The sequence below is a fragment of the Oncorhynchus clarkii genome, chromosome 11 (genome assembly GCF_045791955.1).
Source record: "Oncorhynchus clarkii lewisi isolate Uvic-CL-2024 chromosome 11, UVic_Ocla_1.0, whole genome shotgun sequence".
Classification (NCBI taxonomy): Eukaryota; Metazoa; Chordata; class Actinopteri; order Salmoniformes; family Salmonidae; genus Oncorhynchus; species Oncorhynchus clarkii.
This window is the reverse complement of record NC_092157.1, coordinates 10812688-10840382: the sequence shown is the minus strand read 5'-3', so window position 1 is coordinate 10840382 and position 27695 is coordinate 10812688. Positions and strand designations below refer to the sequence as shown.

The 27695-nt window shown below is 42.6% G+C and overlaps 1 protein-coding gene across 6 annotated transcripts in view; it reads left to right on the top strand.

Moving 5' to 3' along the window:
- Window positions 1-27435, top strand: part of LOC139420192 (lethal(3)malignant brain tumor-like protein 4) — a 125535-nt gene extending 98100 nt beyond the window's left edge. For 5 of the 6 annotated variants that reach the window (XM_071170008.1, XM_071170009.1, XM_071170010.1 and 2 more), the window contains 3 exons: window positions 18176-18345; window positions 24727-24789; window positions 25629-27435. In XM_071170008.1, coding sequence (XP_071026109.1) covers window positions 18176-18345; window positions 24727-24789; window positions 25629-25784 — 389 coding nt within the window. In that variant the 3' untranslated portion in view covers window positions 25785-27435. The remainder of the gene's footprint in view (window positions 1-18175; window positions 18346-24726; window positions 24790-25628) is intronic. The other variant, XR_011635476.1, reaches the window with a different exon arrangement.
- Window positions 27436-27695: the final 260 nt, after the last annotated feature.

Here is a 27695-nt window from a genome sequence, read left to right as displayed (position 1 = left end):
TAGTGTGCATGTGCAGTGATTCAGAACAGTTGTTTGTTTTGACATAGTGGCTTATAGAAAATGTAATTGCAGTCTGCTGCCTTGATTTGAATGTTTTATCTGTGTATAGCCAGACTTCTGTACCCAATATCCTCCGTGTCATTAATCCCTATATGGAACATGCCTGTGTCATATTAGGATGTTACAAGATATCATAAATGGCTCCAGTAGATCAGAGTGTATAATGTGGTTGTTACGCTACCCTCCAAAACATTTTATTCACCTAAACCAATTTTAAAAACTATTAGCCTCGGTGACACACACCTCCTGAATGTAGTGATAACTATCAGGACAAGGTAAGATCCAGATGCGGACCGTGTCAAAGTAACAATGTTTATTACAGCAACAGAGGCAAAGGTACAGGACGACAGGCAGGCTCAGGCAGAGTGGTCAGGAGGGGCGGGTTCAGGGTCAGGACAGGCAAGGGTCAAAAACCAGGAGGGTGAGGAAAAAGAGAGGCTGGGAAAAGACAGGAGCTGACAGGACAAACGCAAAGCTTTTCAAACAAGACGAACTGGCAACAGACAAACCAGAAAACACAGGTATTAGTACTTGGGATAATGGGGAAGATGGGCGACACCTGCAGGGGGGTGGAGATGAGCACAAAGACCGGTGAAACAGATCAGGGCGTGACAGATAGCACTAGTTACGCAATTTAGATTTTTTTTCTCGATTTGAATATATTGTGTGTAAATGTATTCTCGCCCCTCTCTGTGGTTCTGTATGGCTCAGTTGGTAAAGCGTGGCATTTGCAATGCCAGGATTGTGGGGTCAATGTACAGGTATCTTCCTTTCACTCTCTCTGCCACTGTCTCTCTGTGCTAAAAGCAGTATCATGTATGGAACACACAGCCTCCGTGTGCTGGAACAAGTACTCTGTAAAAGCCTGTCAGCACTTTTATAAAAGGGTTTTTCATAAAGGGGCTGTACACTTAAACCTTTCAGATAAGAGAGACTGCTCACGCACACACATATCACCGGCCTATCTCACTCACCATCTCGCCCAGAGCCGTCTCCGAAGGAACATGTTCAGCATTTTTATTTTATTAGATCCTATTGTCAGTCAAATGTGACACCCCCCACACTACCTGCCTCTTTCACACACTCCAGAGGGTGAGAGGGCCGTTGTGTAAACCAATCAGATTAGCTCCCTTCTCGTTTGCGGGGAGCGCAAGAGATGATTGAAGGATTGTCCGGGAGCCTCTGGTGGAGCAGAGGGCCCCTATCAGAAGGGCCACTATCTGACTTCTCTCTGACAAGACTGATGGATCTTATAAAGAGGATCTGTCCATGGATTATCGCACTACAGGGACCTGTGTCTCCCCCAGCATCTGAGAAGACGTTTCACATCATGAAAGAATCAAGTTTTTGGGTAGCACGTAATATTACAAATACTGTTTTCAATGGTATTTATTAACTATACTAAACAAAAATATAAATACAACTAACTCAGTAAAATCGTTCATATAAGGAAATCTGTCAATTTAAATAAATTCATTAGGGCCTAATCAAAAGATTTCACATGACTGGGCAGGGTTGACGGCCATGGGTGGGCCTGGGAGGGCATTGGCCCACCCACTGGGGAGCCAGGCCCAGCCAATCAGAATTGGTTTTTCCCCACAAAAGGGCTTTATTACCAACAGAAATACTCCTCAATTTCATCAGCTGTCCGGGTGGCTGGCCTCAAACGATCCCCCAGGAAATGAGCTGGCGTAGTTACACGTGGTCTGCTGTTGTGAGGCCGGTTGGACATACTGCCAAATTCTCTGAAACGCTGTTGGAGGCAGCTTATGGTAGAGGAATGAACATTACATTTTCTGGCAACAACTCTTGTTGATATTCCTGCAGTCAGCATGCCAATTGCACGCTCCCTCAACTTGAGACATCTGTGGCATTGTGTTTTAGACTGGCCTTTTATTGTCCCCAGCATAAGGATGTGTAATGAGCATGCTTTTTAATCAGCTTCTTGATATGCCACACCTGTCAGGTGGGTGGATTATCTTGGCAAATGGGAAATGCTCACTGACAGGGATGTAAAACTCATTTGTGCACCAAATTTGATTTGAAATATGCTTTTTGTGCATTTGAAACATTTCTGGGATTTTGTTTTTAGTTCATGAAACATGGGACCAAACCTTTACAAGTTGTGTATATATTTTTGTTCAGTGTAGTAAATGATGTGGTAACAATGGCTACCTTTTTAGTACTTTCAACACAATTGGTTCTCCACAATTGGTCTCTGTTTGTTTCATTATGGTGTCTTACGAGGAAAGCAAACATTTTAAAACTTCTCCAAACGTTTTATTTGTTATTTGAGTGGCAAATAGTAAACGGGGCACATGTGGAAGAAGAAATATAGAGTCTCTGAACAAATGCAACAGGCTAATTGTAGATTTCTTTTTGTGGTATGGTATTATTTTCTCTTCAGCCCCAGAGAAGAAAAATGTCAGACATTTTGTATTGGCATTTACAGCATTTCCAATTTATACAAATAGCTACCCTGACTTTATTCTTAGTTTTATATGTACATATCTAATTAAATGACCTCACACATGGACTCAGTACTGGTACCCCTTGTATATAGCCAAGTTATCCTTACTCATTATGTATATATTATTACTTCTATTATTACAAGTTTAACTTTTTTTATAATTTTTTAAAAACAATCTGTTTTCTTTTGCTCTGCGTTGTTCACATTTCACTGTTATATTTACACTAAAGCTTCTGTGAAGAATTGTTGATCATCCTTTACCCTCTAGTCCACCCATTCACCCTCCATTTGCTAACTTGGGTGTTGATGTAAAGTCTGCTTCCAACTCACACTCTCCAACACATAGATCCCCTGAACGCAGCTCATTCTCCAGATCCCAATCACCTGAATTCTGATCACCTGTTCACACACCTGTATGTCATTATCACACACTATTTGGTTCAGTTCTTTGCACCCCACCATTGTAAGTATTGTTTGTTTTGTGACACACTTCTATTCGGGAGCTCTGGTTTTCCCATAATTTAATCCTCCCATGTATGACAGTTTTGGCCTGTCTCACTAACGATGCCGTTTGCCTATTCCCTGCCTGTACTTTAGCCTATCAGATTTCCTGTTATCAACCTATTGCCTGATCTCCCGGACGATGTTACTAGCCTCTTCCCTGCCTGTACTGTTGCCTTTTTGGACCCCCTGTGTATGACCTTCTGCCTGCCCCTGGACCCAGCTACCTGCCTCCTCCTGTGTATGACCTTCTGCCTGCCCCTGGACCCAGCTACCTGCCTCCTCCTGTGGTCCTTTACAAATAAACACTAGCTGCGCCCTGCGCTTGAAACCAGCTCTCTCTCCCATCATGTTCATTACAGTCAATTGCTCGGTCTGCAGTAATTGTAAACCTCAACATGTCTGCGGCATCTTGTTTCACTTCTTTGTGGAGGCTGTCTCCTCCATTCTCCAGTTTAGCCTGCATTTAGCCTAGATAAAAGGTGGAGACTACGATCCCATCAGGCCCTGTCCTTTGCATCAAAGCCCAGAACTGAGCCCTCATGTAGAAACCACAGGAATACATTATGCAAATCTACAGGCCACAGAGCAGCCTCAGAATTACAGCCAGCTTGATGTCCTTTGGGCCACGTTTAGTAAAAAACGCATCATTATCAACGTTGTCGTCATCATCATCTCCAGGGATCGAGGGGCTGTGGCTTTCATTTCATCTTGTTTTGTAAGTGCTCTGAGCTGAGGGAGGAAGAACCTGGGTTGCTGTTGAAAGATGTGCTACGGGAACTGGAGTGAAGGTGTAGATAGGAACAGAGTGTGTCACTGTTCTCATCTGACTCCAACTACATAGAAGTGAAATGGCGAGGAAGTCTGCGTTTCCCCCTTACTGTCTGTCAGTCTGTCCAATGGCAGTTACAGCCAAACCCCTGATGGGCTAGCTAGCCCATAATAATCAACACATGTCACAACGATAATATCCATGTCTGTTGAATCCAGTTAACTGATGAGGACCTATCAGCAGAGAGGGTAACGTGTTTAAGTTCTGAAACCCCCTTTGTGACTTGGCAGTGACAATAATAAAATGTCTATTTATGATTAGTTATGTCTGGCCCCTGTCCAAAGAACAGTTATCCAAGGTTTAGTCCTGGATCTTGAGTGGGGCAACAAACTCTGCCAAATGATCCTTTCATTAGCCCTTCTTAATAATGAGTTTCCTCCCCTATTGCCCTCAAAATAGCCTCAATTTGTCGGGGCATGGGGACTCTACAAGGTGTCAAAAGCGTTCCAGAGGAATGCTGGCCCGTGTTGACTCCGAAGGTTCCCACAGTTGTGTCAAGTTGGCTGGATGTTCTTTTGTGTGTGGACCATTCTTGACACACACGGGAAACTGTTGGGCGTGAAAAAACTAGCAGCATTGCAGTTCTTGACACATTCAAACCGGTGTGCTTGGCACCGACTACCATTCACCTAGATTCACCTGGTCAGTCTGCCATGGAAAGAGCAGCTGTTTATTATGTTTTGTACACTCAGTGTATGTAGACTGCATTGTTCTAGCAATTAGTAGAACAGAATAGCAGGTCCACTTTTATTTATTTAACCTTTATTTAACTAGGCAAGTCAGTTAAGAACAAATTCTTATTTACAATGACGGCCTACCCCGGCCGAGCCCTAACCCGGACGACGTTTGGCCAATTGTGCACCGCCCTACGGGACTCCCAACCACAGCCGATTGTGATACAGCTTGGAATCGAACCAGTGTCTGTAATGATGTTTCTAGCCCTGAGACGCAGTGCCTTAGACCGCTGCGCCACTCAGGAGCCCCAATAGCAGATATGTTGTTAACTTTGGTTGACTGAGTTTGTAGATGCCCCAATATTCAAATACTCTGTTTCTTGACACATTTTCCTCCCCCCTCAAGCATCCCTCAAATCATTAACGTTCATATCTGTTGTTCAGGGACACCAGTTTTGGGGCTTGAGAAACAAATTTGGTTAAAAAGCTATGTTATTGACAAAGGTAAGCATGCGTCATCAAGTGAATGTCATTTGTTAAAGCACCCAACAGAGTTTTAGTTCATGAGCTGGTGCCTATTAATCAGTGTGTCCATCAATCTCTCCCTTCCCAGTGTTTCTTTCTGGGTGTGTTAGTTCCCCAACGCCATCTATCAATTAGTTGTAGATCAAAGTGAAAGATTCTCAAAGTAGCAACCCATACATTTTGTCTGAAGGATCTCTCAGGTGACATTTGTCACTTTCACTTGACTGGTATTACAGGGCAGGACATTCTTGCTCTGTGCCCTTTTCTCACGTCCTGATCTCGAAATGTCAGTTCTTGATCCAATCAGTTAATGAGTCCATTTAATTAGTGCATTAATTTACCTATTAAGAGGTGAGTGAGTATTAAAAGAGAGGAGACTTGACCAGACTGAATCATTCAAAGTCTTGTCACTCCAAATAATGTAGGATTTATTTACAACCGTTACCTCGTAAATTATCAACAATGTTCAGAATTATGAATGTTGGAATTGGCACCATTCAGTACTAATATGCAATTCAGTCATTGTCAAATGAATGAGTCATTTTGGTACCTGGATGTATGATTGCATGTCATTAGGTTTAGTGTCTTAATGCTAACCATGCCCCTCAGCTAGCCACATTTAATTGAATTGCTTCTACTCCTCCTCCTCCATGTTCTTTCTTAAACAGATTAACAGTGTTATTCCATGGATACCTGGCAAGTCATCAACTACACTATGGAGGATGATGATGAGACAACGATGTTTTATAGGTGAAGTTATTTTAGTCGTGATCCTATTGTATGTCGTTCCCTTCCTCGTTTCCGGACTCCTTAGCCATATTTTTGGCGGTAGGCAGCGCCTCAATTTAGATGAAGCCTTTGAATAGAAGTTAAGAAAGACGCACATCAAGTAGTCACTGACGGTTCTCGTGACCCTCTATAAACTTCCCATGCTGGTTAATACAATGCAGGGGGTTAAAAAAGCCTACGTATCTTGTGAAATAGGGATATTTCTCTTCTCCCACCTGCCGACGAGTCTTTCTGCTAAGCTGAATGATTCATTGTGTTTTCTCAGAACTGCTCATGCATTTTGGAAGCCTTGCTTCAGGCTCTCTGGTAAATATTAATTTAATGACTCTCAGCAACTCAAGTCAAGTCAAGTGGTTGTTCATTTAACATATTTATGGACGGCAACAAAAGGTGGAGAAATCCTTTTGATACCCTTTTGTTTTTCTCTATCGTCATGATGAATGAAAGGACAAGGACTGACAGTAACAGGTTGAAGACTGTGACAAAAAAAACAATCAAGAAAGATCGATCGAGACAAAAGCATTTCAGAGACACTGCTGAAAAATGTATGGTGACACCATTCTAAACTGATCAATGCCCCTAGATATATAGCGGGGTCCAAAATTATTCACACAAAGACCATATCCCCAAGACATGCTAACCTCCCCAGTTATTGTTAAAGGTCAGAGGTTAGCATGTCTAGTTTTTAGTTTAGTTGATTTGCACAAATAGACAGTAACAGTTTTTCTCTGAGCAATTGAGTTACTAGAAAACAATTTTCTTTGGGCATACAAAATAGCTCAGTATTTTAATTATTGATTTTGTACAGTCATTATAACTCGTCTTTATCTAGGATGTCAATCATTTCAGACCCCAAGGTACACTAGACTCCAAAGTGCCTTTCAGGGCATTTATGGAACGTGATATCCCTGGGGAATTGCTGTGTTGAGGGGATGTGTCACAACTCACTAAGAGTACATTCTTAAAGGAACCAGTCAGTTCATAATGTACCATGACTACAGATGTAATTTCCAAAAAGCAAGTGGCTAATTGGAAGTGTTCACTCACTATTGCTGTATTTTCATCTTAGATATTTTGTCGAGTCATTTTTTTGTTTTTTAAGTAGATTTCCCAAGCTGATAAATGAGAGCTCATGTTTTTTTGTAGGCTATTTAAGCTGGATCTGGGCTTGGCACACAAAGGTTTCATCCCACTCAGAAAGGGACTTGTTATGGCTTGTTGAGGGTACAAACTCACTTTATTCAGCATTGTAATTGTACAGACGGCCTCATTCAAACAGACAAGTGTACAGATGGTCTCTCTGTTAAGCCAGGTGCAACTTCAAATAGCCCAACGGCTTGAGTCTGTGTTTGCTTGGGGGGAAAAATCAGTGGAAACGTTGACTATAAACTTGCAGAGTCAATCATGTATGTGGGAGTAATTCATTTGATGAACTAGGTTTTGAATTTGTCGCTCCGTTTAGGAGCTGCCTGAAGGGGCCAAACTGCATGTATATCCACTGTTGTACAGTCGTGGCCAAAAGTTTTGAGAATGACACACATTAGTTTTCACAAAGTTTGCTACTTCAGTGTCTTCAGATATTTTTGTCAGATGTTACTATGGAATACTGAAGTATAATTACAAGTATTTCATAAGTGTCAAAGGCTTTTCTTGACATACATGAAGTTGATCCAAAGAGTCAATATTTGCAGTGTTGACCCTTCTTTTTCAAGACCTCTGCAATTCGCCCTGGCATGCTGTCAATTAACTTCTGGGTCACATCCTGACTGATGGCAGCCCATTCTTGCATAGTCAATACTTGGAGATTGTCAGAATTTGTGGGGTTTTGTTTGTCCACCCGCCTCTTGAGGATTGACCACAAGTTCTCAATGGGATTAAGGCCTGGGGAGTTTCCTAAAATATCAATGTTTTGTTCCCGAGCCACTTAGTTATCACTTTTGCCTTATGGCAAGGTGCTCCATCATGCTGGAAAAGGTATTGTTTGTCACCAAACTGTTCCTGGATGGTTGGGAGAAGTTGCTCTCAGAGGATGTGTTGGTACCATTCTTTGTTCATTGCTGTGTTCTTAGGCAAAATTGTGAGTGAGCCCACTCCCTTGGCTGAGAAGCAACCCCACACATAAATGGTCTCAGGATGCTTTACTGTCGGCATTACACAGGACTGATGGTAGCGCTCACCTTGTCTTCTCCAGGCAAGCTTTTTTCCGGATTCCCCATACAATCGGAAAGGGGATTCATCAGAGAAAATGACTTTACCCCAGTCCTCAGCAGTCCAATCCCTGTACCTTTTGCAGAATATCAGTCTGTCCCTGATGTTTTTCCTGGAGAGAAGTGGCTTCTTTGCTGCCCTTCTTGACACCAGGCCATCCTCCAAAAGTCTTCGCCTCACTGTGCGTACAGATGCACTCACACCTGCCTGCTGCCGTTCCTGAGCAAGCTCTGTACTGGTGGTGCCCCGATCCTGCAGCTGAATCAACTTTAGGAGATGGTCCTGGCGCTTGCTGGACTTTCTTGGGTGCCATGAAGCCTTCTTCACAACAATTGAACCACTCTCCTTGAAGTTCTTGATGATCTGATAAATGTTTGATTTAGGTGCAATCTTACTGGCAGCAATATCCTTGCCTGTGAAGCCCTTTTTGTGCAAAGCAATGATGACTGCACGTGTTTCTTTGCAGGTAACCATGGTTGACAGAGAAAGAACAATGATTCCAAGCACCACCCTCCTTTTGAAGCTTCCAGTCTGTTATTCGAACTCAATCATCATGACAGAGCGATCTCCAGCCTTGTCCTCGTCAACACTCACACCTGTGTTAACGAGAGAATCACTGACATGATGTCAGCTGGTCCTTTTGTGGCAGGGCTGAAATGCTGTGGAAATATTTGGGGGGGATTCAGTTCATTTGCATGGCAAAGAGGGACTTTGCAATTAATTGCAATTCATCTGATCACTCTTCATAACATTCTGGAGTATATGCAAATTGCCATCATACAAATTGTGGCAGCAGACTGTGAAAATTAATATTTGTGTCATTCTCAAAACTTTTGGCCACGACTGTAGGCTGGCCTCGGGCCTTGCAGGCAACCCCACTGAGAGAGTGAGACGAGCACATATTTCAACCTTTTATTTTCCTACCTTCCAGACTTGGACAGAGGACCTGGGTCCAATTCATCAAGTCATTCCCCATTTGCAACAGAGGCCACTTTTAAAGATGGCACTTGGCTGAGGTGATATCTCATTGAGTTGAAACACCAATATCCTTAAGGATTGCATTTTGAGGATACGCAGCAGTTTGTTGGAAGAAAAGCTGGCATATTTCGCTGTCTGTCGTTTGCTGTCATTCTTGAATACATTTTCTGAAGAAACATTTTTCAGTCAAAATAACTTTGTTTTTTCACTGCTGCTTTGTGTGTATAATCATGACGATGTTTGTGTGTGATTCACCATAATACATGTTAGTCATTTAGCAGACGCCACTCTTATCCAGAGCGACTTACAGTAGAGTTCATACATTTTCATTATTTTTTCAAACTTTTTTTGTACTGGTCCCCCGTGGGAAACGAACCCACAAGCCTGACTTTGCAAGCACCATGCTCTACCAACTTAGCCATACGAGACCTACATAGCCATTCATCGTTGTATTAGCTACTCAGAGTGACCCATTCCCTGTGGAGGCACAGCTTGACTCCTTTGCCTGGGGAGGCACAGCGGGACTCCTTTGCCTGGGGAGACACAGCGGGACTCCTTTGCCTGGGGAGGCACAGCGGGACTCCTTTGCCTGGGGAGGCACAGCGGGACTCCTTTGCCTGGGGAGGCACAGCGGGACTCCTTTGCCTGGGGAGGCACAGCGGGACTCCTTTGCCTGGGGAGGCACAGCGGGACTCCTTTGCCTGGGGAGGCACAGCGGGACTCCTTTGCCTGGGGAGGCACAGCGGCACTCCTTTGCCTGGGGAGGCACAGCGGCACTCCTTTGCCTGGGGAGGCACAGCGGCACTCCTTTGCCTGGGGAGGCACAGCGGCACTCCTTTGCCTGGGGAGGCACAGCGGCACTCCTTTGCCTGGGGAGGCACAGCGGCACTCCTTTGCCTGGGGAGGCACAGCGGCACTCCTTTGCCTGGGGAGGCACAGCGGCACTCCTTTGCCTGGTGAGGCACAATTTGACTCCTTTGCCTGGGGAGGCACAGACCTATGCATACAAAAAACAGCCTTGACAAGCCGCCAGTCTCCCGTAGTCTCCCATATAATACGCTGTGACCATTGCCATGGCATTTGTATCCCGGGTCTCTCTGTATGTGCCTGCTAGCAATGCGGTGGTAGCAAACCTAGGATTCCACTGGTGCTGCCTGGCAGGCTGGCACAAAACTATCCCTCTCTACTCTCTCTCTCTCTGCCCAGCCTCTAGCAGCTAGACGCAGGGCTCTCCAACCCTGTTCCTGGAGAGCTACCATCCTGTAGGTTTTTGCGTCCAACCCAAGTTGTAACTAACCTGATTCAGTTTATCAACCAGCTAATTATTAGAATTGGGTGTGCTAGATTAGGGTTGCACTGTAGCACTCAGGGTTGGAGAGCCCTGAACTAGAGTATAGCTGGAGGCCTCAGCCAGCACCACAGTGTGTGTAATATGTGACAGGGCCGTCTCACGGGACCCCAGTACCCAGCTGAGAGGACCCAGCGGGACCCACAGAGGGCGACGGAGCATCTTCACTTCACATACACGTCTGATCTGCTTCCCCTGAGGAGCATGCAGGGTCACAATGTCCCAGCTGGCCACTCAGAACACACACACACACACACACACACACACACACACACACACAATGGCTCTCAGACGCTGCTCAACGATGAGTCATGCGCAGCACGATGAGCAGATCTTTTATTTTCAGCTGTGGCTATTATCTCATTATCCTGCTTGTAAAAATTCTGGACACCGATTTGAAGGACAAAATAGCTGAATATGATGACCTCTGCTTCTTAGTTTGAAGCGTGCTTGTGTTCAGGTCTAGACGAGTAACGTATCTACATGTGTATAATAGCTCACATCACAATCACAGTACAGGCCACTTTACTTTGTTTTATTTTCTTATAACATTTTATAAACGACCCAGAGTACTACCAATGATTAATCACCTGGAACCAGCCAATGACTCGGCAATGAATCTACAGTTGGCAGTGTTTCTTTGTAGAAAATAAGAAAGATCAATGCTGTTACACAGCGGATGCAGATCCCTTGGGGCTACATGCTGGCCATGGTATATGCAAATGGTTGCATATGTAATATAACGATACTGTCTTCAAAAGCGTTAACTGTTTGCATTGCCTCTCTATATGAGATATCAATATCAAATCATTTCTGGGTAACAAAAACTTACTGTGATTTGTTTTTGACCATTTTAATTGAAAACAAACAAAAATAGCAAGCAAGAATTTTGCTAGGACTGTCTAGGAGTGGGGAAAACTAGCTGTTATTGGCAAAGAGGTATGGAGCTCTCTTGTTGATCTAACAACCAATTTACCACCTGATGATGTCATCAGGCAGTCCAAAACAATCCCACCAAAACAGGTTGACATTTCAGGCTGTCTTTTCTAGCTCTTATCATGATTATGATTATCTTTTATTTATGTGTATATATATATATATATAAAACACAAATCATGTTTTTCACTCCTGTTTCGCGGTGAATATTGAGCTTTAAAGTCATTTGGTCGCAGCAAATCAAATCAAATGTATTTATATAGCCCTTCGTACATCAGCTGATATCTCAAAGTGCTGTACAGAAACCCAGCCTAAAACCCCAAACAGCAAGCAATGCAGGTGTAGAAGCACGGTGGCTAGGAAAAACTCCCTAGAAAGGACAAAACCTAGGAAGAAACCTAGAGAGGAACCAGGCTATGCGGGGTGGCCAGTCCTCTTCTGGCTGTGCCGGGTGGAGATTGTAACAGAACATGGCCAAGATGTTCAAATGTTCATAAATGACCAGCATGGTCAAATAATAATAATCACAGGCAGAACAGTTGAAACTGGAGCAGCAGCACGGCCAGGTGGACTGGGGACAGCAAGGAGTCATCATGTCAGGTAGTCCTGAGGCATGGTCCTAGGGCTCAGGTCCTCCGAGAGAGAGAGAGAAAGAAAGAGAGAAAGAGAGAATTAGAGAGAGCATACTTAAATTCACACAGGACACCGGATAGGACAGGAGAAGTACTCCAGATATAACAAACTGACCCTAGCCCCCCGATACATAAACTACTGCAGCATAAATACTGGAGGCTGAGACAGGAGGGGTCAGGAGACACTGTGGCTCCAACCGAGGACACCCCCGGACAGGGCCAAACAGGAAGGATATAACCCCACCCACTTTGCCAAAGCACAGCTTTGGGGGGGGCGCCAACCCAGACAGGAAGATCACATCAGTGACTCAACCCACTCAAGTGACGCACCCGTCCTAGGGACGGTATGAAAGAGCCCTAGTAAGCCAGTGACTCAGCCCCTGTAATAGGGTTAGAGGCAGAGAATCCCAGTGGAAAGAGGAGCACCCATCATTTGTTATTCATTGTTGCATCATCAGTTTCATATTTAAAGGAAAACAACACAAGAAATGTATTTTTATGAGGTGAGTTATTTATTAATGCCAATCTGTATTTGAGGTGCTGCTGTTTGGAGGTCTTCCCTTTGTGTCACTTGAAGACTTTCAACCTTCATTCAACCTTCATTCAACCTTCAGTTATACCACCTTCACATTATTACTTATCATCCGCACATGAGTCTTCAGCGACGCAGCCTTTCAGAACTGTGGTTAAGAGCCATTTGAATTTTGACTGACAATATGAAGCCACGGGCACTGCTGTATATTGGCTGAAGCACATGGCAGAATGGATTCTTCTTCCCTCTCTTCCATTGTAATGACCGATCAGGCCTGTTTTGTGAGCAAGTTGGAGGAGGAGCAGAGATGGATTTAACAGAGATGACTGTGGCATACCTTGGCAGAAAATAGTTATATTTTGTAGTTTATTTGAAAATACCAACTTTTCAAATACTCAAGGTAGTCAAATGAAGTTTTAAATAGTTTCAACTCCATGTCTCAAAAAAACTAATAATATTTGAAGAAACAAAAACTACAACCATTACATTTGAATTAGTCTAGTACACTGTATATGTAAAAAATATATTGTGTAGCTCAAATATGATTGTCAAATAGAGTGGAATAGTATAGGAGATTGTATGTTCTCTATTCATGATGTTTCTATCTTCAACATGCAGTTCCAAATGTAGCCCTGCCATAAGTTGAAGGCAGCCAATCCAATAGTTTCAGAAAAGTAGTCACTTCCTGAGATCTGTATTCAAATAGTTTAGAAAAGTATTCACTTCAGAGATCTGTTTTGAAAAGTAGACACTTTCAGAGATCTGTATTCAATTAGTTTTTAGTCACCTCCAAAGTTACTATTTGTTCCCCTGGAAAATTAGTTGCTTTCAACAAAGCATAAAACTATAGTTATCCCAGGTCTGGACAGTGATAATTAAACTTCTGTACATCCACTGTATTCTCCTCGAACATGGACATGGGTCAGATGTGGTCCTTAACTGCAGAGGACATCCCCAACGTCGGTAGACTCCACTGGTCCGTGACATTTTGAAACCGTATGAGCTGAGGATGTAAAGACTCTTTTTAGGCTTTCCCACTTACGTTGTAAAAAAAAAAAAAAAAAAATTGAAGATGGAATGGCGGTTTATCATTAACTCCATCACAATTGATTATGCTTACTAATAACCATAGGAATCCATCTAATTTATCATAAGTAACATCAAAGCATTTTCAAAACAAATATCTTATCTTATTCTACTATTCATGATTTAATAGTTCCACTCAAATACACAGTGTGAGGTTATCGTGTCATTAATGCTGCGAAACATTACTAAATGTTCTGGTTTCTTCCTGGCGGTGCTGCTACCATCAATCCAGTGAAGAGTGCCTTCATCACTGGGGGCATGATAGTGGATGTAGTTTGTGTGCTTCAATGTGAATCCGGAGGTCTGCTGTTACTGACACGTTAGATTAGATTAGCTTTTGTTAGCTCTAGCGCTAACCCGGCAGTAAGCAAATTGGTTTCTCGGGGGAGGTGTGCAGGTAGTCCGTATATGGTTCAAACGCATGCAGGCTTTGGTAGCAGCGGTCTGTTTTGTACTGACAGGAGTTTCATGCTCCCTGGGGGATGGAAAAAATGCAACCGCCACGGGGGATTCTCAGAATGTTTTAAGAAGTGTTTGCCAGGAAATCCATTTGTTTTTGGTCTGTTAGCGCAGTGTTTGAAGTCCTGGGGCTCGCAGCATTACAGAATCAAACTGCCCTGACTTGTTCACTGGACTCCATAACTCTCGCATTCAGGTGTCGGTAAATCGATCAGGAACACTCAATCATTTAAATACGTAAATAACTTGACAAGGCTTCACGGTCCTACTGTCACAGATCATGGGACACCGGTAGAGTGTCAGTCTTCTGACGCATTGTCAAGCTGTCTGGTATTTCTTATGCAGTCTCTCTCACACACACACATTATTATTTTGTATTATAATTATTATCACACGGTGGAGTGTCAGTCTCCTGACGCGTTGTCAAGCTGTCTGATATTATTTCTTAGCAGTAACACACACACACACACATACACACACACACACACATTAATTTGGATTATTATTATTACACACACACGTTGAGATGTTTTAGTAATGAGGGAGAAGCCATCCCTGGAGCCAGGATGTCTCCCTAGTGAGACACACCATGTCTGCTCTGTCCCCCTGCAGCTCACTGCCTCACTCCTATACCGCCCCAGAAGATGGACACCACCAGACATTAACATATCTCCAGTGCTCCTGTCTGCTGGCTCTCCACACGTTTGAAATTCATCTCTTCTCTCCAGTAACATTTGAGCAAGACGCTTCCTCGGCTATGCCCACAGGGAGAGGGAGGGGGAAGGGGGGGGGCCCTTTATGTTTTCCTCTGCTCTCTCTCTCCCCCCGTAGCCTGAAGGCTGGGAAATCGCAGTTTCACTCAGATGGAGGGGTGTGTGTCGTTGAAACAAAGCAGACAGATCCAAAACACTGCAACACAGTAAAGCCCCTGCTTTAGATAGAAACATTGCCATGGTAACTACTGTACCGTTGTCAATTTTCTCCTGAGCTTGTTATTTTGATGGAGAAAAATAGGGCAGGGTAATTGAATTTGTTTGTCTAAAAATACGTACATAATAATGTTCGCGTTCTTTTCACATCGATTAAAACCTTTTCAGTTTGATCTCTTCTGTCGTCCAATCAAATAGCATGGTGATGGTACGCCTTATTGTTTTATTTGTAGAAAACACAGGGGGAGGATGTTGGTTCTAGAATAGGAGGGTCAAATGCTGTCGGCTGCATACTGCCCATTGTGGTTCCCTGGCTAGATTTCCACCTCCGAAAGACACACATTTTTGTATTTTTTTAAATTTATTGACAAAAATTATATTTGGGTTTGGAAAGATGGGCTATGTTACAATCTACAGGACAATACATGTTAAAGGTAGACTCAGGGATATGCCATTGATGCAGAAAGTGAACAGCATGTTGGGTAAATTTATGCAACAACTAAGAGCGTTGAAGCGCAATGCTCAACTTCTTTGCTGTTTTGGTCCCGTGGCTACCATGCTGTAACAGCGTGAAGCGAACCCGTGCACATGCGCAGTACTGTGTGAGAGCCAAGTCTTGCATCTCTCTCATCTCAATATCTGTGCAGTGCTGCTCGTGGCAACTTCAAATCGCAGTCTCTTATTGCTATTCTGTTTTTGAAATGTATCAAAAATAACAATAATAATGTATAAAAGCAAAGAAACACAAGACACTTTGTTATCAGTTAAAGCATTATAATAAATATTGATTACAATCGAACCTTCTTTTTGCATTATAGAAACTTGTGTATAAAATCTGTGTTTTGTTAATCAGCTTCTTGCGGAACTTGATGTGTGTGTTTCAATGAATCACTGGAGAACAATATTTCCTTCATTGGTAGGTTTTTAAATCAAAAAGTAACATCACTCCTACAGCATATCTTATATTTTACTGTATGTTCACGAGATTCAATTCTCCCTGCAACTTCACCAGACTGCCGCTGTGTTCACTGCTCTGTGACCCTGAACGCCAGATTTCATGCTTATTTGATCCGACTGCTATCCGTGGTGCTGAATATCAGATATTGTCACTATTGCACTTGAAAAGGGCTGTAATTTCTTGTGTGGCTCCCTCAACACCTTTTTTTTGTGTGTGTGTGGAAAAAAAATGTCTCTTCCATTCATAAAGGTTGCAGACCCTGTGCTAAGGTGATCCAATCCGTGTTCCCCGTCTAGTTTCTCGCCCCTATATTTTGTTGTGGCGTAATTGTGCGCTCCCCATTATGGGGCTGTGCCATGAACTTCCTTTCTCTAAGGGCGCTGTACCATGGCACAATGATCAAAGTTGTATGATCAAAGTAGGCCTGTGTTCCTGTAATGACATTAAAGCTTTCTGTGTCGCGCCTGTTTTTTTTCACAAACAGGAAGGAGGTGATATTCAGACTGTGGCAGGGTTTGTGGCTGTGTCTGCTGTCGGCAGGAAGTCAACTAAATGGAGCTCTAGAGTTGTTTAATTGACAATAATTGTATACAAAAAAAAATGTATTAGGTCTTGTCATCTCAAAATCCACAAATTTAAGTGACTTTATACTGTTACCTTTTTAGAACCTTAAACTGTAATTTAGCCATTATCTAACAAAAAAAAAAAAACATGTTAATTGGACAGCACTTCAAATCTATTGCATTGTCTATGCAAGTTATTAGATTGTTCGTAATAATACCAAACAACACCGTAAAATGTAATTGGACGACAGCTTCAAAAGGTAAGAACAGAAAGGCAATAGAAAGGCAATTTTAGTTGAGACAAGCAGTCGAAAGGATACTATATCTGTTCACATTGTCTGCATGTATTCCAGTTCTCACAGAAATCCCCTCACTATACCATATGATTGTGTGCAATATAACACTGATGACACACTGATTTCAATCTTAATCATAATAATCATCTTTAACTATTAAAAACCCTTTAGCGTAGGCTCAAGACTTTAGTTATATTTGGTCACCGGTGCAGCAAACCTAGACAAATGTCACAGTTGACAAGCGTGTCAAACTCATCTCTGCTCCGTTGAGACATCGCTAGGAGACAACTAGAAGAAAAACAGCATGTCCTGTATCTGACCCTGTTCCTGCTGTCAGGACAGACAGACCTGAAACACGCATTCACACACCCAGAAACAGAGACACAGAGAGACACACATACACTCTTTCTCCCATACACACTGAGACACACACACACTCTCTTTCTCCCATACATACTGAGACACACACACACTCTCTTTCTCCCATACATACTGAGACACACACACTCTTTCTCCCATACATACTCACACACACACTCTTTCTCCCATACATACTGACACACACACACACTGACACACAGACCCACTCACACACAAACACACACTCAAAGCTCGCCCCACTTTGTGCTGCCTGCCAAAACTCATGGTGGATCTTGGTTATAGAAAGGGCATTTTAGCTGGTCTCTTCATCAGTCAGTCATGACAACCATTAGTGCATCCCCTAGTCCATTGGCCTACTAACAACTCAGGAGCACTTCATCCTTCTTATCTACCGCTGTGTGCTACGGATAATGAAGAGAGATGCATCTGCACTGTGCTGTCAAAAGGGACTAAGTAATGGATTATTCCTTTACTCCCCTGTTTTGGCACAATGGCATAAGAGTATTAGAAATGTAAGATTATGGGTGCCTAGTGGTTAGAGCGTTGGACTAGTAACCGAAAGGTTGCAAGTTCATATCCCCGAGCTGACAAGGTATAAATCTGTCGTTCTGCCCCTGAACAGGCAGTTAACCCACTGTTCCTAGGCCATCATTGAAAATAAGAATTTGAATTTGTCTTAACTGACTTGCCTAGTTAAATAAAGGTAAAATAAAAAATTTAATAAAAAATTGGAAAATAAGGAAAGGAAGCTGAAAGCAAAATGCTTTGTTTGTTGATGCACTGCAAAATCAAAAGGAAAAAATAACTCAAGTCTTAGGCCTGTCGCTTGACTTTACTACTGTGCGTTTTGTACACTTGAATAAAAACTCTCTCGCTCTGTCTGTCTGTCTGTCTGTCTGTCTGTCTGTCTGTCTGTCTGTCTCTGAAAGAAAGAAAGTGATCTCACTCATTCACTAACAGTCACATTGGCAACACATTAATAACATGTTTACCCTCCCTCTCTCTTTCCCCCCTCCAGAGAGCAGTCTGGATAGCCTGCAGCAGGCCCTCCACCAGTCTGTGTTCCTGTCGGCCATGTCGGCTCAACCCGGACGGGACCTACCCCTGTGCTGGGAGCAGCACTGCAAGCTGCTGCCTGGGGTGGCCGGATTGCAGGCCAGCTGCGTGGCCCACTGGACCGTGGATGAGGTGAGAGCACACACACATCTACACGCTCTCGCATACAGTTGAAGTCGGAAGTTTACATACACCTTAGCCAAATACATTTCAACTCAGTATTTCACAATTCTTGACATTTAATCCTAGTAAAAATTCCCCGTCTTAAGTCAGTTAAGATCACCACTTTATTTTAAGAATGTGAAATGTCAGAATAATAGTAGACCCAGTGATTTTATTTCAGCTTTTATTTATTTCATCACATTCCCAGTTGGTCAGAAGCCCATTCCTCCTGACAGAGCTGGTGTAACTGAGTCAGGTTTATAGACCTCCTTGCTGAAACAAATGGAGGGGTGAGGGGATGGGGGGTGATTTTGAGATTCAGCCGATGTCTTACCTTAGTTTGTTTCTTCATCTGGTATTGTATCTTGTACAGGTTATTATAGGCCCTTGTATAGGTTATTATAGGTTATTATAAGCCCTTGTACGGGCCCTTGTATTGTTGAGTTTGCTGTACAAGTGGCTTGCTGCAGTGTAAAGGATTCCATTTTCCCTTAGTTCACTTATAGACAACATTATTCCCTTTATATGAACGTTTGTTATGTAACCCAGTTGTCTGTCAGTTGGGTTTATAGGAACCAGCGTCCTCCCTCATGTAAAGTACTGTCCAGTCTGTCTCCTCTCCACGCTGTCATTTCTCTTCTACTGTTGATATCAGGCTTCATGAGCTTGACAAAGGCACATCACCATAGCAACCAGGTGTGACCGTAAACTTTGACACTAGCAACCAGAGAGCCTCGTGGTAAATAGACTCAGAGATTTGACTGTTTGTTTACAGTTGATGCATTGTGGGCATAAAGGAGAGAGTGGTAGATATGCAATGGTAATGTGTAGGCGTATGAATAATGTTTTCAATCATTTTATTGGTGTGGTTAGTCCTCGCAGTTCCCTCAGTCTGCTCTATTGAACAGACTAGCATCATTTCTTAGTCCCTTTGTATTGTGGTTTAAACCTGCTTTGTCAAGCCAAATTGATATCAATCCAAATCTATTGAAATGTCAGCCGTCACTTGAGAAAAAGAAAAATCCTTGGATGTTTGCCTCTCTGGTTCGAGTACGAGACTCAAATGAAATATCAGAATCCCTCAGCGAGGCCGCTCCACTCTTAAGAATTAATTGACATGCCTACGTACCCGTCTAAACGGCGTGCGCGATACGGCCAACGCCACGATCCTCCTGCGGTTGCTAAGCACTCTCTCTTCATCTCTGTTGATTGATGAGATGAGGCTACCGGACTTAATGTGATTATTCCCCTTTCGCTACACACACACACACACACACCTTCTCCGCTCCTCGCTGCCGCCACTGAGCATCTCCAACGGTAACGAGGTCAAACACCTGTGTTACGGGTTTGAGTATTTTCCAACTAATGCGAGCACCAATGAGGCATACCAGGGGGAAGAAAGAGAGGAGGGAAGATAGGAAAGAGAGAAGAGGAGAGAAAGATCTGACGCCCTCACAGCACAGATTGAAGAGAGAGATGCTACAGTAGAGGTAACCAAGACTATCTCTGAACTCACAACAGCAACGCAACGTGTTGTGGGACATTCAGATATATATTGGGAACGTTATTATTCATCATAACCAATCACGTTAATTTCAAAGAGGGTTATAGTTTGAATGAACAAATGGTAATTTGGGCTACTGTCCTCCAAAGAGTTTGATTTGGCTAATGAGAGGCAAGGGGGGTCACCTGGGAAGGCAGTAGGGTTGGTAGGGCTGAAGCAGTGAAGAGTGGTGGCTAGCTGTGTTACCTGTGTGAATGTGAAATAATCAGTAAAGAAACCCAGCATCCAAGATGCAACATAACTATATTACGTTGAACAAACGCACCCCTCTGACGTCTAGAATAAGGCATCACGTAGGCTTTTCTGGACGTTTCAATCTGCAAAGTTCAGTGTTGTGCCTGCCGAATATGGCCCAGGCTTGTCTTATGACAGCAACCTGCAAACCTGCAGAGAGGGGGAGGATAGAATGTCATCGAGTTTTATCGGAGGTGGATGTTTTGTCTTGGCGGTTGTGGGGATTTGGCAGAGTGGAAGGTGTGAGATTGCAGTAGAGAGAAAGAGAGGAGGACTGTAAAGGGATCGACTAGAGGGAGAAGAGCACTGCTTGAGTAACACCCACTAACACCCCCCCCCCCCCCCCCCCCCCAGCCTACAGATGTTTCCCTACTTCACCCATGCCCCTCATAGTCAGGAAGTCCCTAGCCAAGGTTCTATAGCTTAAGCCTATAGCTTGATAGCCAAGAGCAGTACTGAATGGGCACAGTTCACTATCACCAATCAGCCAGCACTTCTCCAACCTAACCAGTAGCTAATTGATTGGTTTTAGCATTGCACCATGTAATAGCAGACACTATCATCCAAAGCACTGTGCAAACATATAAAAAATAATATTACAATCCTTTTGGGAATTGTACCCACAGCCTTGGCATTGTTAGCATCACACTTTTACCTACTGAGCCACAGTCCTGGAGCATCAGTATCTCCTGTATCTTCATCAACCCTCTCATACATATCTATTGAGATGGTACGTCCTGTGCATTTCCCATCTCCTTTCAGCATTCAGCTGGGACATACTGTAGTTAAGGTACTAGAAACTCAGGCTGAATCTTTCATTCATGGGGTTCATTATCCTGCCAACTCTTGATCCCGATCATATCTATTGACTCATTCCACTACAGTGACACTACAATGACTATAACCCATCTGGCATTCAACTCCCACAACCCCCCTCTCTATCAAAGAGAGAGAGAGTCAAAGTTCTTCAAAAGCAGCGCTTTCAAACGGAAAGGTCAATGTTTCAGGCCCCTTTGCCTGGACTCCTGCGAGGCCAATTATAGCCCATCATATTTTCCTAAGGGGCGAAAGAAGAGAGGGTGTCAGCAGCCGATGTGGAGGAGAGGAGAATGTCCTCTTGTGCCACCTTCCGTGGGAGTAGTGCTGGGAGTCTCACTAAATTGCCATGGGACCAGCCTCGCCAAGGCTCTGGTCTAAGTGTGCTGCTCTCGCACCCAGGACTGTAACAGGCTTCTAATGCTTGAACCACTCCTGCCACACTTTAACACACACTGGCTGGAGAGGTTTACAATGCCAATATGGCTGACGAAAACACTTCGCTTACTGAGCCATTTGCATTTGTAGCACTGGAGCACATACTCGGAATTGTATGGTGTATGGTATTTGAACCCGGTACAGGCTACTGGCCAGTTCCTTCAAGGAGCCATGTACAGATGCTGCATTTTCACGATTCTGCATAGCAGAGATGGAAAAACCTTATTGGTGTCCACAGACTCATAACCTGTAGCGACAGCATCCTCTAGCTCCATTGACATCTATGAACACTGACATTCAATTGCTGTGCCTTCTAGCCACTGTGGCCTTGTTCAGATTCTCTTGAAACGCACTCTTCCTTCCAGTCATGTCAGATAGGTGATTACTTCAAGGCAGGAAGGATCCATTTTAAGAACAGGGCCTGGGTCTGAGTGGAGAGGGACATCTGTGTTTATTTTTGGACTGGCCAGTGATGCACATTGAGGTAATAGATTTTGGGAGGTGTTATTTCAGTGTGTTAGCGAGGTGAGGTCTGAAGGGTCCGAGACTTGACCAAACTGCTCTTTCATAATCAGTCCTATAGCTCAGCTGTTTAGCACACCCTCATGTAGCATGAATGCAAAAAAAAACATGACATCAGCGAGATCAGCTATTATGGGATAGCTGTTATGTTGTTTTTCTGTCAACACTTACTCTGATTTTATTTACTGAAACCCTTCATCTTAAGGCCTAAATAACAATTTCAAAGGAATGACATAGCATATGTCATGATCAGTCATGACTTATGTTATGTTATGTTATGTTGGCCTTATGACTGGGAGAGTTCAAGCAAAGTGTTACTATGGTAATTACACAAGATACAGTTGAAGTCAGAAGTTTACATACACCGTAGCCAAATACATTTAAACTCAGTTTTTCACAATTCCTGAAATCCTAGTAAAAATTCCCTGTCTTAGGTCAGTTAGGATCACCAGTTTATTTTAAGAATAATAGTAGAGAGAGTGATTTATTTCAGCTTTTATTGAATTCATCACATTCCCAGTTGGTCAGAAGTTCACATTCACTCAATTGGTACTTGGTAACATTGCCTTTAAATTGTTTAACTTGGGTCAGATGTTTCGGGTAGACTTCCACAACCTTCCCACAATAAGTTGGGTTAATTTTGGCCCATTCCTCCTGACAGAGCTGGTGTAACTGAGTCAGGTTTGTAGGCCTCCTTGCTCGCATACTCTTTTTTTCAGTTCTGCCCACAAATTTTCTATAGGATTGAGGTCGGGGCTTTGTGATGGCCAATCCAATACCTTGACTTTGTTGTTCTTAAGCCATTTTGCCACAACTTTGGAAGTATGTTTGGGGTCATTGTCCATTTGGAAGACCCATTTGCGACCGAGGTTTAACTTCCTGCGGATCAGTGTGATGCTGGTGAAATCACAAGTGCAAGTGAAAAGTGAAATCACAAGTTGCGACACGAAAGTCAGAAATAGCGATATAATATATGCCTTACTTTTGAAGATCTTCTGTTGGCACTCCAAAAGGTCCCAGGTACATTACAAATGGTCATTTGTGTTTGATAAACTCCTTTATATCCATAAAAACTCAGTTTAGCTGTCACGCTTCAGTCAATAATCCACTCTGTTTCCTTCCTTCAAAATGCATACAAAATGAATCCCAAACATTACAAATAAACTTATCCAAACAAGTCAATCAATGTTTATAATCACACCTTAGGTACCCTAATATGCAAATAAACGATAACGTTTAAGACAGAGAATCGTTATTGTCTTTACCGGAGAAAAATACCAAAATACACGCTCTCATTCACGCGCTTGGAAACACTACAGCCAAAATGGGAGCCACCTAGAAAGACTACAATTTCTGGCTAATTTTTCCAAACTCCAGCCTGAAACTCTTTCTAAAGACTGTTGACATCTAGTGGAAGCCCTAGGAACTGCAATCAGGCACGATTTCTCCCTATTATAAAAGTCCCAGCCATTGAAATCAGTGGTAGGACGAAAAAAAGTTTTTGGAATGGTTTGTCCTCGGGGTTATTATTTTAACAGTTTTAGAAACTTTAGAGTGTTTTCTATCCAAATCTACCAATTATATGCATATCCTAGCTTCTGGGCCTGAGTAGCAGGCAGTTTACTTTGGGCACGCTTTTCATCCGGACGTCAAAATACCGCCCCCTATCCCAAAGAAGTTAACTTCCTCACTGATGTCTTGAGATGTTGCTTCAATATATCCACATAATTTTTCTTCCTCATGAAGCCATCTATTTTGGGAAGTGCACCAGTCCCTCCTGCAGCAAAGCACCCCTACAACATGATGCTGCCACCCCTGTGCTTCACGGTTGGGATGGTGTTCTTTGTCTGGCAAGCAAGCATCCCCCTTTTTCCTCCAAGACATTTCTCCAAAAAGTATGATGTTTGTCCCCATATGCAGTTGCAAACCGTAGTCTGGCATTTTTATGGCGGTTTTAGAGCAGTGGCTTCTTGCTTGCTGAGCGGCCTTTCAGGTTATGTCAATATAGGACTCGTTTTTACTGTGGATATAGATACTTTTGTACCTGTTTCCTCCAGCATCTTCACAAGGTCCTTTGCTGTTGTTCTGGGATTGATTTGCACATCTCACACCAAAGTACGTTCATCTCTAGGAGACCAAACACGTCTCCTTCCTGAGCGGTATGATGGCTGTGTGGTCCCATGGTGTTTATACTTGCGTACTATTGTTTGTACAGATGAACGTGGTACCTTCAGGCATTTGGAAATTGCTCCCAAGGATGAACCAGACTTGTGGTGGTCTCAATTTTTTTTTTCTGAGGTCTTGGCTGATTTCTTTTGATTTTCTATGATGTCAAGGAAAGAGGCACTGAGTTTGAAGGTAGGCCTTGAAATACATCCACAGTTACACCTCCAATTGACTCAAATTTGGTCAATTAGCATATCAGAAGCTTCTAAAGATATGAGATCATTTTCTGGAATTTTCCAAGCTGAATAAAGGCCCAGTCAATTTAGTGTATGTAAACTTCTGACCCACTGGAATTGTGATCCAGTGAATTACAAGTGAAATAATCTGTCTGTAAACAATTGTTGGAAAAATTACTTGTGTCATGCACAAAGTAGATGTTCTAATTGACTTGTCAAACTATTGTTTGTTAACAAGACATTTGTGGAGTGGTTTAAAAACGAGTTTTAATGACTCCAACCTAAGTGTATGTAAACTTCCGACTTCAACTGTACCTGCCATTGAGACGGTCTCCCAGACGCTAAACTGTCTGTCCTCTGCTTGTCTTTGTCCAGGTGGCTGACTTCATCCACTCTCTCCCCGGCTGCGATGAACAAGCCAATCAGTTCAAAGAGGAGGTAAGAGGACACAACATCTGGACCTCCTCTAGTCTCCCAGTCTGGAGTCAACTAAGAGTTTTAAGGCTTGTCTTCCTCCGTAAGGCTAAGTAAATGAGGGGAAACGTGCGGAGTAGCCTTTGCTGTTACAGTTGTCTGCAACAAAACACCCAGAGGAATGGATTCCCCTCTTTTTCCCCCCCTCCCCTGTGTTTGGTTAGGGTTAGTTTGCGTTGAGAATTATACTGACGTAAGGAGACATCACTGGAATACAAAGCAATTAATTGGAAGCTAATAGCGGTAGTGATTAGCATTCCGAGCACAGCCATATTTGATTTGCCTCAGCTAATCTGACTACAGTATTTGCCACTGGTCTCTTGGTTGTTGAAATCCCTCTTTCAGCAATCCCAGTTGAGGCTCCACAGTTGTGAAACCCTACCTCTTTGAAGAGTTATTGTAAATAACTCTCACGCCCCCCCCAAATACTAGTACTGTATTTGCTGATATATACTTTGAGGAAAAATGTACTTGATGTAATGTGTTATCTTAAGATGAATGCGCTAATTGTAAGACTCAAATGTAAAATGTGTATTGTGACTGGCATGTCTAGTCGTTGGACAAGACATCACAATCTGATCCAACTGATAAGTACTTGATTACCATTTCATAAATTAAATATGAATTGTATGACTAGTGTCCACTGATCAAACTGCTCATACTCTATATAGTGACATATAACATAGGGCCATCTGTAGCCCTTAGAGAGTGAGAGGGATTTTTTTTACCTCTCTCACTGGGTTCAATTGACTGCACATCAGCTGTTGACCCATGCTGTAATCTGATTGGTTGTCTTCCAACAGCAAATCGACGGGAAGGCCTTGTTGCTGCTGACCCAGCGCGACATCGTCAAGATCATGAGTGTAAAACTCGGCCCTGCCCTCAAGATCTACAACTCTATCTTAATGTTCAAGCACGCTGAGGACAACCAATCGGCAGCCGGCAACGCCAACACATGAAGCATCGGAAGCCACACCCACCAGACCCATCTTATGTGTCTGTCAAACACATAGGTTCCTGCTCCTTCTCTTTGGCCTACAGGCACTTGAGTTCAAGGACTTAAACTAAAGCCGATACATGATCTGTCCAGACCTATGGACTTTCAGGTTACTGTGTGTGTGTGTGTGTGTGTGTGTGTGTGTGTGTGTGTGTGTGTGTGTGTGTGTGTGTGTGTGTCTTGGACACAGCCTCAATCTGCCTTTAACACTCAAACGTAGGTGTCATGAAGGTTAACTCAACAAAACCCGCATTTCCAGATATACAGCACAGTTTTCTATGTCTTTTACGCTGTAACTTCTCCCTTCTTTACTTTCCCTTACAGATGTGACAATCACCACCAACAGTATAAAGCCATGACAAACCTGTGTTTTTTCTGGGTCATCACGGTGCTACGTGTATTCCGAATACAAACAGTCTACATCACAGTACGGGAGTTGACCTCTGGTACCAGTTTACGATCTCTGTCTACCGACTCAAACTGAGATGCATACTGTAAACGTGTCTGCCATTTTGATTCTATTTTGTATGAATGTTAATTATGATATGTTACAGTACTTGTATGGACTCACCTATATTTATTGTGAAAAATATCTAGGTGTTTGCATAGTTGAAGGAAATTAATATATTATATATGAGCAAATTGTTTTTGAAAATATCAAAAGGGTTTTTGTTTTAAATTCAGAATTTATTTAATTTGATAATATTATTTAATTTGCATATTAGAAGAATGAAAAATAATTTACGTTTAAGGAAAATGTAAAACCATGGGATAGTTTTGAGCTGAAGATAATCTAAATAAGTATAATTTCTGTTATTATAATGTTATATTAGTTGAGATATCTTAGACTTACTTTTTGTTGAAACTGTAACTCTAGAGTCAGTTAACATGTATGTTTGTCTTTATGAACCCTTTGCTCCATTCGAGTAGACCAGGACCAATATTGTCTGTTTAGTTTTTACATTTTACCATTGGGGGTAAGTTCTCTCACAGTCACAATAGGTTGAAGGTGTTTTCTTATTATTGAAGAACAGCATACTTGCTCTTCTGCACAATTTAAGAGTTTAATCTTATATTTTGCTATAACTTGGAATTTAAGCTATATACTGAAACAAATGCTCTATCATTTGCTCTCTAGTCTTCATATACATGTTGCTACTAAAATGCAACCAAACTCCATTGAAACTTCAGGAATGTGAAGAAACTTTTCACTGTACTTTCTGCTATTTTTTTCCTTATAGGGACTTTCTCTCTATCCCAAAATGTTGAGCATACAGAAAGGTATATTTTATTCTGATGCTGCTTGTCTTTCTTACTGCTTTAATGTGTCAGACTGCTGTTTTAGTGCATGGAAAATACCGTTACATTTTGGTACAACCTCCAATATGGAGGTAGATATCCACCGAAACATATTTAGGAGACTCACAATCTATTTGGGGTGATATCTACCTTCATATATCGCTCCCTTATCTATGAAAATGACAACTAATTTAACCGTGAATATATGGGCTGTACATATTTGTAAACCCTGTTTCTTACACGGAATTAACACTTTGTACAACTCGATGGATTCATATTACGTGATTTCACAACCCAAATAAACAGTGCAAAGGTCCTGTTGACTCTGGAACTTTTTCTTCTCAAGCTAATTCAGCATTATTTAAATACTTTTTTTTGGACAACCGCAGTGCAAAGCCTCAAGCCCAAACTTAATTCTACATTTCAAAGTCCCCCTTCGACATTATTGTTATGTAATGGAAATAAATGAAATGGAAAGAAATTTAGAGAGAGTTATTCATCTGCAGATAGTGCTATTTTGAAGACCACTTTCTATTTGATTTGCACAGCAGCATGTTCTGGTGGACGGAGTCGA